This window comes from Sceloporus undulatus, chromosome 2 (genome assembly GCF_019175285.1).
Source record: "Sceloporus undulatus isolate JIND9_A2432 ecotype Alabama chromosome 2, SceUnd_v1.1, whole genome shotgun sequence".
Classification (NCBI taxonomy): Eukaryota; Metazoa; Chordata; class Lepidosauria; order Squamata; family Phrynosomatidae; genus Sceloporus; species Sceloporus undulatus.
In genome coordinates this window covers 67,245,166-67,257,787 of record NC_056523.1, presented here as the reverse complement: position 1 = coordinate 67,257,787, position 12,622 = coordinate 67,245,166, and the positions used below count along the sequence as shown (strand labels likewise).

Below are 12,622 nucleotides of genomic sequence, written 5' to 3'. Positions count from 1 at the left end.
GAACGACTTAGGGAGCTGGGGATGTTTAGCCTGGAGAAAAGAAGGTTAAGAGGTGATATGATAGCCCTGTTTAAATATTTGAAAGGATGTCATGTTGAAGAGGGAGCAAGCTTGTTTTCTGCTGCTCCAGAAAACAGGACCCGGAACAATGGATGCAAGCTACAGGAAAAGAGATTCCACCTGAACATTAGGAGGAACTTCCTGACAGTAAGGGCTGATCGACAGTGGAATGCACTTCCTCGGAAGGTGATAGAGTCTCCTTCCTTGGAGGTCTTTAAACAGAGGCTGGATGGCCATCTGTCAGGGATGCTTTGATTTGGATTTCCTGCATGGCAGGGGGTTGGACTGGATGGCCCTAGTGGTCTCTTCCAACTCTATGATTCTATGTTTCTATGATTCTATGAATTTGCAACAAAACTCAGAACCATATTTCATTGAAACAGTCCATTTGTGTGATGAATCATTCTTTTTATGTATAAGTGAAAATTGCATTCCATTTACCCTGAACACATTTAGGATGCACAACAAAAGTGCTAATAATTTTCTTGATAACAGTTAGTGACACTGATTTTTACAATCTGATCCTTACTTCAACCAAACAAGCATGCAGAGAAACAAGCATTTATCTGTCCTAAGAAAAACACAGTGCAACACACTGTGAATTATGTTGCTAGTTACTGTAATAAATAGAGAATTAAAATCTGCATGGAATAAATTCCATGAAGCTCCAGGTGCATAGTTGCTTGATGTTTAATAGCAGGAACTGTGCTTTAAATTACAGGTAAGATATGACTGAAAATGACTCAAATCTTTATATATTGTATAGGGAGGTGTAAATGCTCCCCCCACCTCAAAAGAACTATAAAAGCCCCTGAAATGTTATGTGCAGTCAGATTGTATCAAACCTAGCTCCTGTGATATTGTGGTAACATAAATACCAATCCTACCTTATCTCCAGAATCACAGACTAGTCACTTGCTTATACCAGCCCAGAACTTGAACAGCTAATTTGCAGAACCAAGAGTCCTTATAGGTATTCTATGAATAAAGTACTTTTATTCCTTTATTTCTCTTATCTCCTTTACATTTCTAATCAAACCTTGTTCCTTTAGTACACATTCACTATAAGAGTTGTAAGCAGAAACACTGGATCAACCAATGAACATTAATGAGTAGTATATGATAACTTCAAATAATCACTTTTTAAAATGTTATATTTGCAGTAGAGGAATGCATTTCATTAAAATAAGACACTGTGTTTTAGAAGATATATCTTCTGAGGGGTAAATAATGAAAAATAGTTTTGTAATGACAAATTAGACATGAATGGTCGTTTGTAAAGGTTGCTTCTCTTATTGGAATTGCTTGAAACATTTATGTCCATTTAGGAAGTGCTAGTCTTTAACATGTAGAATAAATGAGTACGGATTTATTTTCTGATCCCAAAGCCTGTATTTGCACATAGAGCTTGTAATATGCATGTTGGATGCTGACATATGCATTTCACTGGAGGGAACAGATAGATATCTGAAAAGTAATGCACATTTATAGTTGTTTCCTCTGTTGAAATACAAGGGAATGACGATTGAATAGGTGAAGATTCTGTATGCATAATATTCTGGGGAAAATCTCAGGACTGGGTTGATTATAACTAAGCTCTGCTTTATTTGCAGGACAGTTTATCTGCTTCAAATGTCTAGTTATCTGACACTGTAATCCCAAGAACAGAATACTGTTACAATCAGAATTCACAGTTTATTTATTTATTTGGTCATTTATAATCTTAGTAATCATAAACTGTATTGATTTAAGCAATCTAATTTGTCAGAAATAGAAATACATATGATTATTGGATTTTCAGTCAGAAATAAACTGCCTCAGTAGCCTTCAGCTGCTATCCTAGCCCACTATTCCATTACAGTACAAAATCATAATTGCATCACATTTGTCATAATTCTGCTAAACAAAGTCAGTTTGTGCTAATCTGAATAGTGTTTTGATTTTCTGCAACAGTATAGGAAAGACTATGGAAAGTTTTCTCATTTAGGAAACTATTTGGATTTAAAACTGTAATTTTCATTCTCCACAGTTTTGGGATTCTTTTGGGAGGTTGGCAGAGGCTGTTCAAATGGATAATTAGCCAAGATACTCCAGTTAATAATAATAATAATAAATTTTATTTATATACCGCTTTTCCAAAAAGATCAAAGTGGTTTACACAGAGTTTAAAACCAATTACAAAACACATCATAAAATAGATAAAACCAAGAACACTAAATACAATATACAATCTGAAAACAATCATTCAGTCAATCAATAGGGTGAGGTAAAGAGTCAATGGGCTCAGAGTACACGACTTCATTTTCCAGGGGGGAAGGTTTGACAGAAAAGGAAGGTTTTAAGCCTCTTTTTAAATGTTTCCAGGGGGGTGATAAGATGGAGCTCATTGGGAAGACTATTCCATATTTGTGGGGCCGCTAATGAGAAGGCCATCTGGGAAGTAATAACATATTTAGAAGGTGGAATTTCCAACAAGTTCTTCCTGGTTGTTCTGAGTGTGCGGAGCGGATTATATGGGGAGATGCGGTCCCTCAAGTAACTCGGGCCCAAGCCATGTAGGGCTTTATAAGTAATAACCAACACCTTGTATTGCGCTCGGAAGCGAATAGGCAGCCAGTGCAGATCTTTCAGAATAGGTGTTATATGGTCAAACCTGGACGCACCGGTGACCAATCTGGCCGCCATATTTTGTACTAACTGAAGCTTCTGGGCTTGGTACAAGGGTTGCCCCATGTAGAGCGCATTACAGAAATCTAGACGAGAGGTTACCAGAGCATGTACCACCGTTTCAAGGTCCCTTTGGCCCAGGTAGGGTCGCAGTTGGCGTATCAACCGAAGTTGATAGCAAGCACTTCTGACCGTCGCATCTACTTGAGATGTCAATTGCAGGGACGAGTCCAGAAGTACTCCTAAACTGCGAACTTCGTCCTTTAGGGGAAGTGTGACTCCGTCCAGGAAAGGTTGACTAATTTCCTTCCCAGGACCTAGGGAACCTATTGCTAGTACCTCCGTTTTCTCTGGATTCAACCTGAGTTTGTTTTCCCTCATCCAGCCCATTACCGACTCCAGGCAGGCATTCAGAGGAGAGACGTCATCCTTAGTCACTGCATCAGTCGGGAACATAGAGAAACATATTTGGGTGTCATCAGCATACTGATAACACCGCGCCCCGTGTCTCCGGATGATCTCTCCCAGTGGTTTCATGTAAATGTTAAACAAAGTGGGGGACAGAATAGCTCCCTGAGGGACACCAGATGTCAGTTCCCTCTTAGAGGAGCAAGTGTCTCCCAGCTGCACCATCTGGAATCTGCCCGAGAAGTAGGAACGGAACCCCTGGAGCGCAGTGCCCCCGATGCCCAGCTCTCTCAGGCATTCCAGAAGGATACTGTGGTCAATAGTATCGAAAGCCGCTGAGATGTCCAAAAGCACCAACAAGGTCACACTTCCCCTGTCAATGCCCAGACGGAGATCATCGACTAAGGCGACCATGGCAGTCTCAACTCCGTAACTTGCTCTGAAGCCAGTTTGAAATGGGTCCAGATAATCTGTTTCATCCAAGACAGCTTGGAGTTGGAAGGCAACTGCTCTCTCGATCACCTTACCTAAAAATGTCAATAGTGAGACCGGCCTATAGTTGTTTCTTAACAGGGGGTCCAGGGAGGGTTTTTTGAGCAAAGCTCTGACTATTGCTAATTTCAAACTATATGGAAATTTTCCCTCCCTGAATGATGCATTAATTATATGACACAATAAAGATGTTACCGCATCACCACCCTGGGCGGTCAGCCAAGAAGGACAGGGGTCGAGAGAGCACGTCATCTTCCTAACACTTCCAAGAAGCTTGTCCACTTCATTGGTATGTACAAACTCAAAATGATTCAGTTTAATGGAGTCCACGGAAGCTCTGGACACCTCTTCTATTGTCTCTGAAGAAATGCCAGCGTTGAGATCAGCCCTTATCCGAGAGATTTTATCTGCGAAGTAGTTGTTAAAGTCGTCACAGCAGGCCTTAGTTGGTTCTAAAATAGGGTTCAGGGCAGGGGAAAGCTGAGTTAGCTCTCTGGCCACCCTGAACAGCTCTGCCGGACGCAACTCCACAGACGCAATACGTGCAGCATAGAAATAATTTTTTGTTGCACCTATTGCCACTCCATAAGACTTCAAAAGAGATTGATGGAGTGTCTTGTCGGACAAGCACTGGTGTCTCCACCAGCTGCGCTCTAGTCGTTGTGTGGCCCGCTTCATTTCCCTGAGATCTTCCGTGTACCAGGGTTTCTTGTTTGAAGTGGGCTGGAAAGGACGCTTAGGAGCGATACTGTGTATAGCCCTGGAGAGATCATTATCCTAGATATTAGTCAGGGCATCAACAGAGTTGCCATCAGATACAACCATAAACCCCTCTAAGGCTTTTTGGTACCTTTTGGGTTCCATCAGCCTTCGAGGGTGGACCATTCTAATAAGTCCTCCACCCCCGGGGGAATTTGGGTAGTTGCCTTAAGTCGGACCTCGACCAGGAAATGGTCTGTCCATGATAGGGCAGAGGTACTACAGACCTCTGCCCACGGATTATCCCAATCCGTACTGAAGACGACATCGAGTGTATTACCTGCACAATGAGTTGGTCCCGAGACTAGTTGGGACAGGCCCATGGCCATCATGGAGGCCATGAATTCCCGAGCCGCACCTGTCAGATCTCGTGAGCCGGCCTCGAAAGGGATGTTGAGGTCCCCCAGAACAAGAAGTCTGGGAGACTCCAACACCAGTTCCGAGACCAGCTGTTTACCTGAGTAGGAGACTTTACTCTGCTGTACAAACTGTAGCCAAATGAGATAGATGGCTTTAGGTATTGGTAGCCACAAGGTTGTTTGCCCCAAAATAAAACTGGCTTGTTCAGCCATTCTGCCTGGACCTTGTAAACTCTCAAACAGAAAGGGTTTCAAATATTGAAAAGAACACTCCAAGAGACTTAGGTCCAAAACATATTGAAGAAATAATCCAGTTTGAGACCGCTTTAACTGGCCTGGCTCAATGCTAGGGAATTCTAGGAACTGTAGTTTTGTGAGACATTTGGACTTCTCTGTCAGGTAGATCTGGGGCCACAATAAACTGCAATTCCCCAGGATCCCCTAGCACTGAGCCAGGGCAGTTAAAGCAGTCTCAAACTGGATTATTCCTGCAGTGTGTTTTAGACATCAGTTCCCCTTTTGCCACCTGCTTGTATCTACACAAGAAAAAATGTTCAATTGAGGACCAGAATAGGGCTTCAAACCTTGGTAATAACTCCTCTAAAAATTAAAGACATCTCAGGGACTCACGTCTTTTCTCAACCATTATATCAGAAGTAGGGAAAATGCTCTAGTAGGATAGAGTTGAAATTCTGTTGATTTGCATTTTATTATGAATTTAGCTAACTACACACTTTCAAACCAGTGTGAATAAAAGTTTAGTTAACCTTTAACACTGTCACTTTTCTGAGATTTGCAGTTCAGTTCTTCAGTGGAAAGAAAAATGAGTAGGGTAAGACCATACTGAAATACATAGGGAAAATGTAGTAGGAGAAAGTGCACACAAAAATGTACATACCGTCAGCCTTCCACATTTGCAGATTTGACTTTTGCAGATTTGATTATTCACAGATTATTTGCTGCCACCTCTGCTGCTGCCCTATCCCATTTTTAATAGGGGCTGCAAACCTTGCAGGACTAATAGACTGCAAACATGCAGTGAAGCTTTTAAGTTTCTATTAAAAATTGTGCAGGGAAGCAACGGAGGCAGTGACACACTCCACCAGCTGCCCACTTCTGCTTTCGTAGGAACCCGGCCACCTTGAAGGCATCCAGAGTGGGTTGAGCCTTTATGTGTTAAATATGATTGGTTATTTTACCAGTTGTGGGGGTTCTGCGCCCCTAAACTGAATGTGGAGAGCTAACTGTATTTTCTCAAGAATGTTAATCTTTTGCAGCAAAAACAACCAAGTCTTGTGATACTTTAAAAGCGAAACAAGCATTATTTGGCACAATTTTTCACCTCTAATGATGTGTGCTGCTGATTGTGTGTCTCTTTCTTTTTAGCTTATACAAAATGAATCTTTTTAAGATTCCACAATACTTTCTGATGTGGCTTTTTTAAGTGCAAAAAAGCTTTTAAAAACAACATACTGTATTGGAGGAATTATGTGGAAAGCATATGAGCAAAATTCCATACAGAATTTTGTATAGTGAGCAGATTTTCATACAGAAATGAAATGGAAATAATGCCCCCGAATGTGTACAAATTTGCAAGTGAAATTTTAAAAATACTAATTAAAATACTAAAATATGCTGAGTTTAGAAGTAATGCATTATAAGTAGCAATGTTAACCGTAACACATTACATGGAGTCAGTCAGATATTACTATTTTTACAAGCTAGCCTGAGGACTGTTAACATCTCAATAAAAATATTTACTCATTAATTCCAAATGTTGTTTTGGAAATTAGTGGGGATCTTTGTCCATTTTTTCTATTTTTAGATGTGTTTTAATTTTAGAAAGATAATAACAAAAAAGTAGCAGCTTAATAAAGTGTTATTCATAAATCAAGAATCAATGAGTTACTCAGCAAACTTGCTTCAAAGGTAAGAGCTAATTCTAATGCATTACTTTTTTTAAAAAAAAGCCTCAATATCCTAAAAGGCACCAAATCCTGTCTGATCGTGGAGGCTAAGCAGGATCAGCCCTGGTTCATAGTTGGATAAGTCCCAACATTCCTAATCAACAGTGTCAGTAGCAGTTTCAGCTGAGAATCACAGTGCTTCTAGTTGAGCCTTCAGTGAAAGGTGACATCGGAAGTATCAGAAAGCTGGTAGGGTCTTCTGGGAGGGAGCAGGAGGGAGTTGTTTCCACTGAAATTTAACCCTTCTATTCTGTTCTATGTTACACAGTGACTATCTTTCTCCTTGGGCCATGACTCTAGACTGTGGTGAGATAGAACTGAGGCAGGTGCCCAGATATGTTGGGGCTATGCCTGTATCAATTCTGCTTTTTCAATAAATATGAGCAGCACCCATGTTCTGAAATTTTCAGCTCAGTTGTTGGTTTTTTCCCCTCACACATAGTTCACCCTTTTTCAGGCAAACCTGGTCAATGATCCCTGCAAGCCAACAGTGTACGTTTCAGAAGCTTGGAAATGTAAGGAATTCTGTAACAAGCAAATCAGAATAGAAAGTGTCCCCAGTATAGACCGAAAAGCAGTGGCTTTGATCATGTCAATGTACAATTTTATGAGCTGTATTATACAAATAATTAATCTTCTCTTGAAATTCCTAGGTCTATTATTAGTACAGTGGAGGAGGTATCAGTGGTAAAATGATAAACTGTTATAAATCTTTGTCCTAAAGCTTCTTCATGCATATAAATCCATCACAACAATTTGCACTAAAAATTTCTTTGAAATGTGCTCATAACTTTTGTCAGTACTTTTTTTATTTAAATTCCTCCTTGTCATGTTCTGTCTGTATGTACTGATGGTTGACTGTCTGTTTCTTGTTGTTTGTTACCATTTTTACAATATAGGCAAAATGCAGGATGGAAATATGGAAAACAACCAGAATAAAGGTAACCTTCTTTCATAATAAGGAGGATTTAAAAAATGTACTTAAGTTTCATTCAGCAAGTATACTATTAGGAAAATCCAAGATGGGATGTAGTTTGAAAAAGACAGTAAATGCTTTATATTCCATTGGTCAAAGAAACACAGGAAATAAGCCATCAGTTCCGGAGCACCAAATGATACAAGAAACATGTATTTTTGGCTTTCCCAGATAGCTGCCTGCAGACACAAGTTTGGAAATATCTGATCTAAGTGTATGTGAAAGAGATGCTTTGCAAGTTGTTCCTTCCCTGTTTAAACACTGACGGCTGAAATAACAGATCAGAAAATTCCACTATGTTGATTCCATCAATTTGGAGTTGTCATAACCCACTTTTCTCAGATTATATCTGCCCATTGAATTGTCCTGAATGCTTTCAGATGGTTGATCATAGTCAGGGCCAACAACAGGCAGAGCTGTAAGTTGTGTTCATAGCTAAGGCTAGGACCTTTTTTCTTTCAATATGAATCAATATGATATCATATTGAAGCCACCTATAACTAAGCAGGAATAGGATAATGCTCTTAACCAACCAGAACATCACTTATGAGGGGTTCTTAGCATAGCATTGTATTCATGCTTCTCAAAAGTAGCTTCCCAAGCTCTGTCCGTGACACTGACACTGGAATTGTACTTCAGCAACCAACCAACCCCCCAGCACTTTACTTCTAACTACTCCCTGAAGCTTATTAGTGTGTTGGTGAGCAGAAGTGGGATACATGGTGAAACTGAAATCAGCACAGCTCCATTTGACTCATATTTTTCAGTCAAATGATGTGCTGGGTAATGGGACCTCAGCATCACTGCCATTGTTTTGCTATTCTCTAGTGCCTGGGTTTGCCCCCATCTTGTACATTAGGTAGGGAATAAGAAAGGTAGTAATATGAGTGTGGCTACCTGGCACTTGTCCTCTATTGTTGTAACCCGCCCGGATTCCATGTGATTGGGTGGCATATAAATAAATCCATATTATTATTATTATTATTATTATTATTATTATTATTATTATTATTTCTGTGTGGGCCATTAAAAAAAGAAGAAAATCTAAAAAAGGAGGTGGTGTTGTGAGTCACAGAGGCCCCTCTGGAGCCTGTAGATTTTAACATTTGCCCTCCCTTGCTGGTGTGGGCGGGGCTGGCGTTCCTGGTTGCATCTTGGGCGGAGTTTCCTCCCTTCTTCTCTCCTGCACGTGTACCACAAACTGACTCCACGGGTTGCAGTAACAGTAACTTTTAATTCAACAGAACTTTTCCTTTCCTCAGGATAACATACAACAAAACCAATAAACTTGAGCTTAGTTCTCTGGGCCTTTCCCTCCGGAACCTACAGCATGCGGCGACTTCAGGGTTGGGAACCCTCCTCAGTCAGCTGAGGACCCCTGCGATACTTCTCGAGGGGTTCAGTCTCTGCCTTTTCCAAGTCTCTAGGCAGGGGCCCAATTTCTCAATGTTCACCTCTCGGGTCCCACCACTCATCCTCCAAGTCCTGTAGGCCACGAGCCGCCCAGTCCTCCGTGTCAGAGAAGGAAAAATCCCCCTCCTCCCTCGGGTTCCGAAGTTGGACCTCCTCGTGTGGTCCTCTTCTCTGGCGCCGTCCTTGATGCCTCAACGATACCGGGGTCTCGTTCCGCCCTGGACTCCTCCACACCTGTCCTTTCCCTTCCTCGGCCGCCACTTCCCGTCCAGCTCTTCCGCGTCCAAGCCTTCCCGCATGCCCTGGCCCTGCCTCCTTTATCCCCCCAGGGGCTGTCTCCACCCTCCCCTCCGACTCCGCCCCTGCACTCTCTTCTTCCAGCCTCCCAATCTCACCCACCTGGGCCTCCTTAGCCTCCTCATCCCTCCCTGCAGCTGTAGCCTCACTACAGTTGGGTGCAGGTATTAGATGCTCCTGATCTGGTTCCTGTACTGTACTGTACAACATTGCTCCAATTTTTATTGTGCAGAAAATCCTGATAGTGTTCTCTTTAAGGTATTCTAGCAGTTCTAAAGTTTCTTTTAAAAGCTATAGTTTGGAGAATTTTATCATATAAAAACTTAGGGGCTGAAATCCACAAGAACAATGAGTGCAGGGGATTGTGCTCTGCAAGTGGTATCTTTATAATAGTTATAGCCAGTGTTGTCAATGCATTACTGAATCCCCCCCCCCAATCTATAGTTGTCTGTTGGGTACAAAGGGTTCTTCCCGACATACACCCATTACTTTGCCAAATTTGATATTTACATCTGAAAGCAAAATATTTTTTATCTTTTATCTTTATTTTATATTTAAATGATAGATCTGGAGGTATTCTTGAATAAATAATTTGCTCTATTTGGTTTAATACTGGTTTAGTAGTCTAATGCCAGTGTTTTGACATGTTTTTCTTTGCAGAGAAAATGTAAGCAATATAGAAAAACTGAATATGCTTTTGTGTACACACACATGCCATTAGGAAGACAAAGACTATGGAAATAGGCTTGTGAGTTTCTGAGAGGCTCAATTATATTAGAAAGAATATAATTTCACTTTCAGTGGAAGTAGAATTGATTATTTATATAAACTTAATATCTCTTGTCTGGAATTCTGAAACTCAAAATACTCCAGATCCCAAACATTTTGAGCCTCGTACCTGTACAGTATTTGCAAGACTGGAGTGTATTTCCCGGGCTGGAGTGAGACTGGCTGGAGAGAGATATGAGGATCTGTGAAATGGCAGGAGGCACTTATTTGTGCCAAGTGACTTGGAATCACTCCATTTCACAGATCCTCAGTCTTTTTCCAGCCTTGCTGTGTCTCACTATGGAGGGGGAGGGGGGGGAAGGACCTGAAATACGGAACACTTCCAGTCTCATGCATTTCAGATAAGGGATACTCAAGGGATCAGAAGTGCAGTTCCCTCTGCATGTGACCAGTAAAAACTAGACACTGGGCACTGGAAACATCTGAACAACACAATTAAATGATGTTAAGATTACAGCTGGGCCCTTGCACATCTCCCATCCATTCTGAGTGGGATTTTACAATGAGAGTTTACAGGGCATTCTGCTCTAGAGCATTTTTATTATTCCATTCATTGTTTATAAGAAATGTGTGGGGTAGATTAATCAAGCTACAGAGGTTCTTACAATACAATTTTACACGAATTGTTCTACTGACTCAGGTAAAAAGAAAGTCAGTGTCACAGCTTGTTATTGTTATTTCAGATTTATTATTTTTTAAAAAAAAACCTCACACACTCTTGAGTACATTATGACACCTTAAACATGAACAAATTGTATTATGGCATATGTAATCCATTTCAACATATGATTAAAGTATTACCTCATCTTTCATAACAGTTATGGTTGTGGGGTCAGAGGGAACTGATATACTTCCTAAAAGTTTTAGTGGTGTTTTAGCAGTGCTTACCCCACGGTAAGTGCTGGTCTGAAAATCTTCATTGCTAAAGTCCTATACCAAAAGTAATATGGGACTGAAAAAATGGTTAGAGGGTTAGGACTCTAAAAATAACCCAGTTTGTTAACTGTTTTCTATGGAATATGTGATCTTCAGAAAATACAGAGATCTAACTCCAGAGATCTTGATTTCTAAGTTAAAGTTAGGATAATACTGACTTTCCTAAATATTTATTTTTCCTTTTGCTTCTAGCCAAACAGCAGGATGGTGCTGCTGCAATGGAAATGCAGCCACTGAAGAGTGCAGAAGGTGGAGAAGGAGATGATAAAGACAAGAGGAAGGCTAACATGCATAAGAAAGAAAAGTCTGTTCTCCAGGGAAAACTGACTAAATTGGCTGTCCAGATAGGCAAAGCAGGTATGATGCACATTTCATGGAATTACATACCTACTATGATAAGGAACATATCAGAGAGATCTTGTCAGCAGTTATATCTTTGCAAAACTAAAAAACCATTTAGTCTTAAAGGTGCTGTCAGAGTTCTTTTTTCCTCTCCCTTCCTTCCTTCTTTTTATGCAAGAGACTAACATGACTACTTCTTTGAAAACTATCACTTACCCAAGATCACTCACTGCATTTCCATGGCTAAGCAGGACTGTGGCCTCCCAGAAGCCACTCAAAGTACCATACCACACTGGATCTATAACAACACCCACTATTCCCAAAGAAATCTGCTACAAAGTATTCAGTTTGTTGTTGTTGCATGCCTTCAAGTTGCTTCTGACTTATGGTAACCCTAAGGTGAACCTATCATGGGGTTTCCTTGGCACAATTTGTGCAGAGATTTGCCATTGCCTTCTCCTGATGTTGAGAGCATGTGATCTGTCCAAGGTCACCCAGTGGATTTCATGGCAAGCTGGGAATTGAACCAATCTCTAATGGCTACTGAGGGCCCATTACAATTTAGTTTGAATTCAATATTGTGTTAAGTGTTAAGTACTATAACAACACTGGGTTATAGTTGTTTATGTCCAGGGGATCCAGGGAGTGCTTTTTAAGAAGTGACCATACCACCACTTCTTTTAAACAAGATGGAAAATTTCCCTCCCTGAGAGATACATTAATAATATATTGTAATTGAGATCTAACTGTATCTCCTCCCTGGACGATCAGCCAAGAAGAACAGGGATTGAGAGGATAAATTGTCTTCCTTACTTGCCCCAACAGCTTATCTACATTGATGACACTCACCATTTAGTACTGATCCAGTGTAATCTTACTCATAGTGTCGCTGAACACCCATCGTCAACTTGTGCTACAATGATAACATCTAAGTTGGCTCTTACCCAAGAGATTTTGACCTCAAACAGACAGCCCAAAAGGGCCACCATCAGGCTGTTCCAGGGCCAGGGCATGCACATGACACATGCTCCTGGATCGTTCTGAGGCCATGCTGAGGCTGCACTGGGGATACTGAATGTGGCCCAAACAGTCTGCGAAAGGAGTGGTTTCTTACCATTCCTTTTTGTGGACCGTTGAGTACCATGGCGGCAGGCACC

The 12,622-nt window shown here is 41.0% G+C and overlaps 1 protein-coding gene across 7 annotated transcripts in view; it reads left to right on the top strand.

Annotated features, from left to right (window-relative positions):
- ATP2B2 (ATPase plasma membrane Ca2+ transporting 2) overlaps positions 1-12,622 on the top strand; it is a 166,500-nt gene that overhangs the window by 57,402 nt on the left and 96,476 nt on the right. For 6 of the 7 annotated variants that reach the window (XR_006102033.1, XR_006102032.1, XM_042450235.1 and 3 more), the window contains 2 exons: positions 7,612-7,653; positions 11,316-11,480. Coding sequence is in view for 5 of the 7 variants with exons in the window: in XM_042450235.1 (XP_042306169.1) it covers positions 7,612-7,653; positions 11,316-11,480 (207 nt within the window). In the remaining 2 variants the exon portion in view is untranslated. The remainder of the gene's footprint in view (positions 1-7,611; positions 7,654-11,315; positions 11,481-12,622) is intronic. The other variant, XM_042450232.1, reaches the window with a different exon arrangement.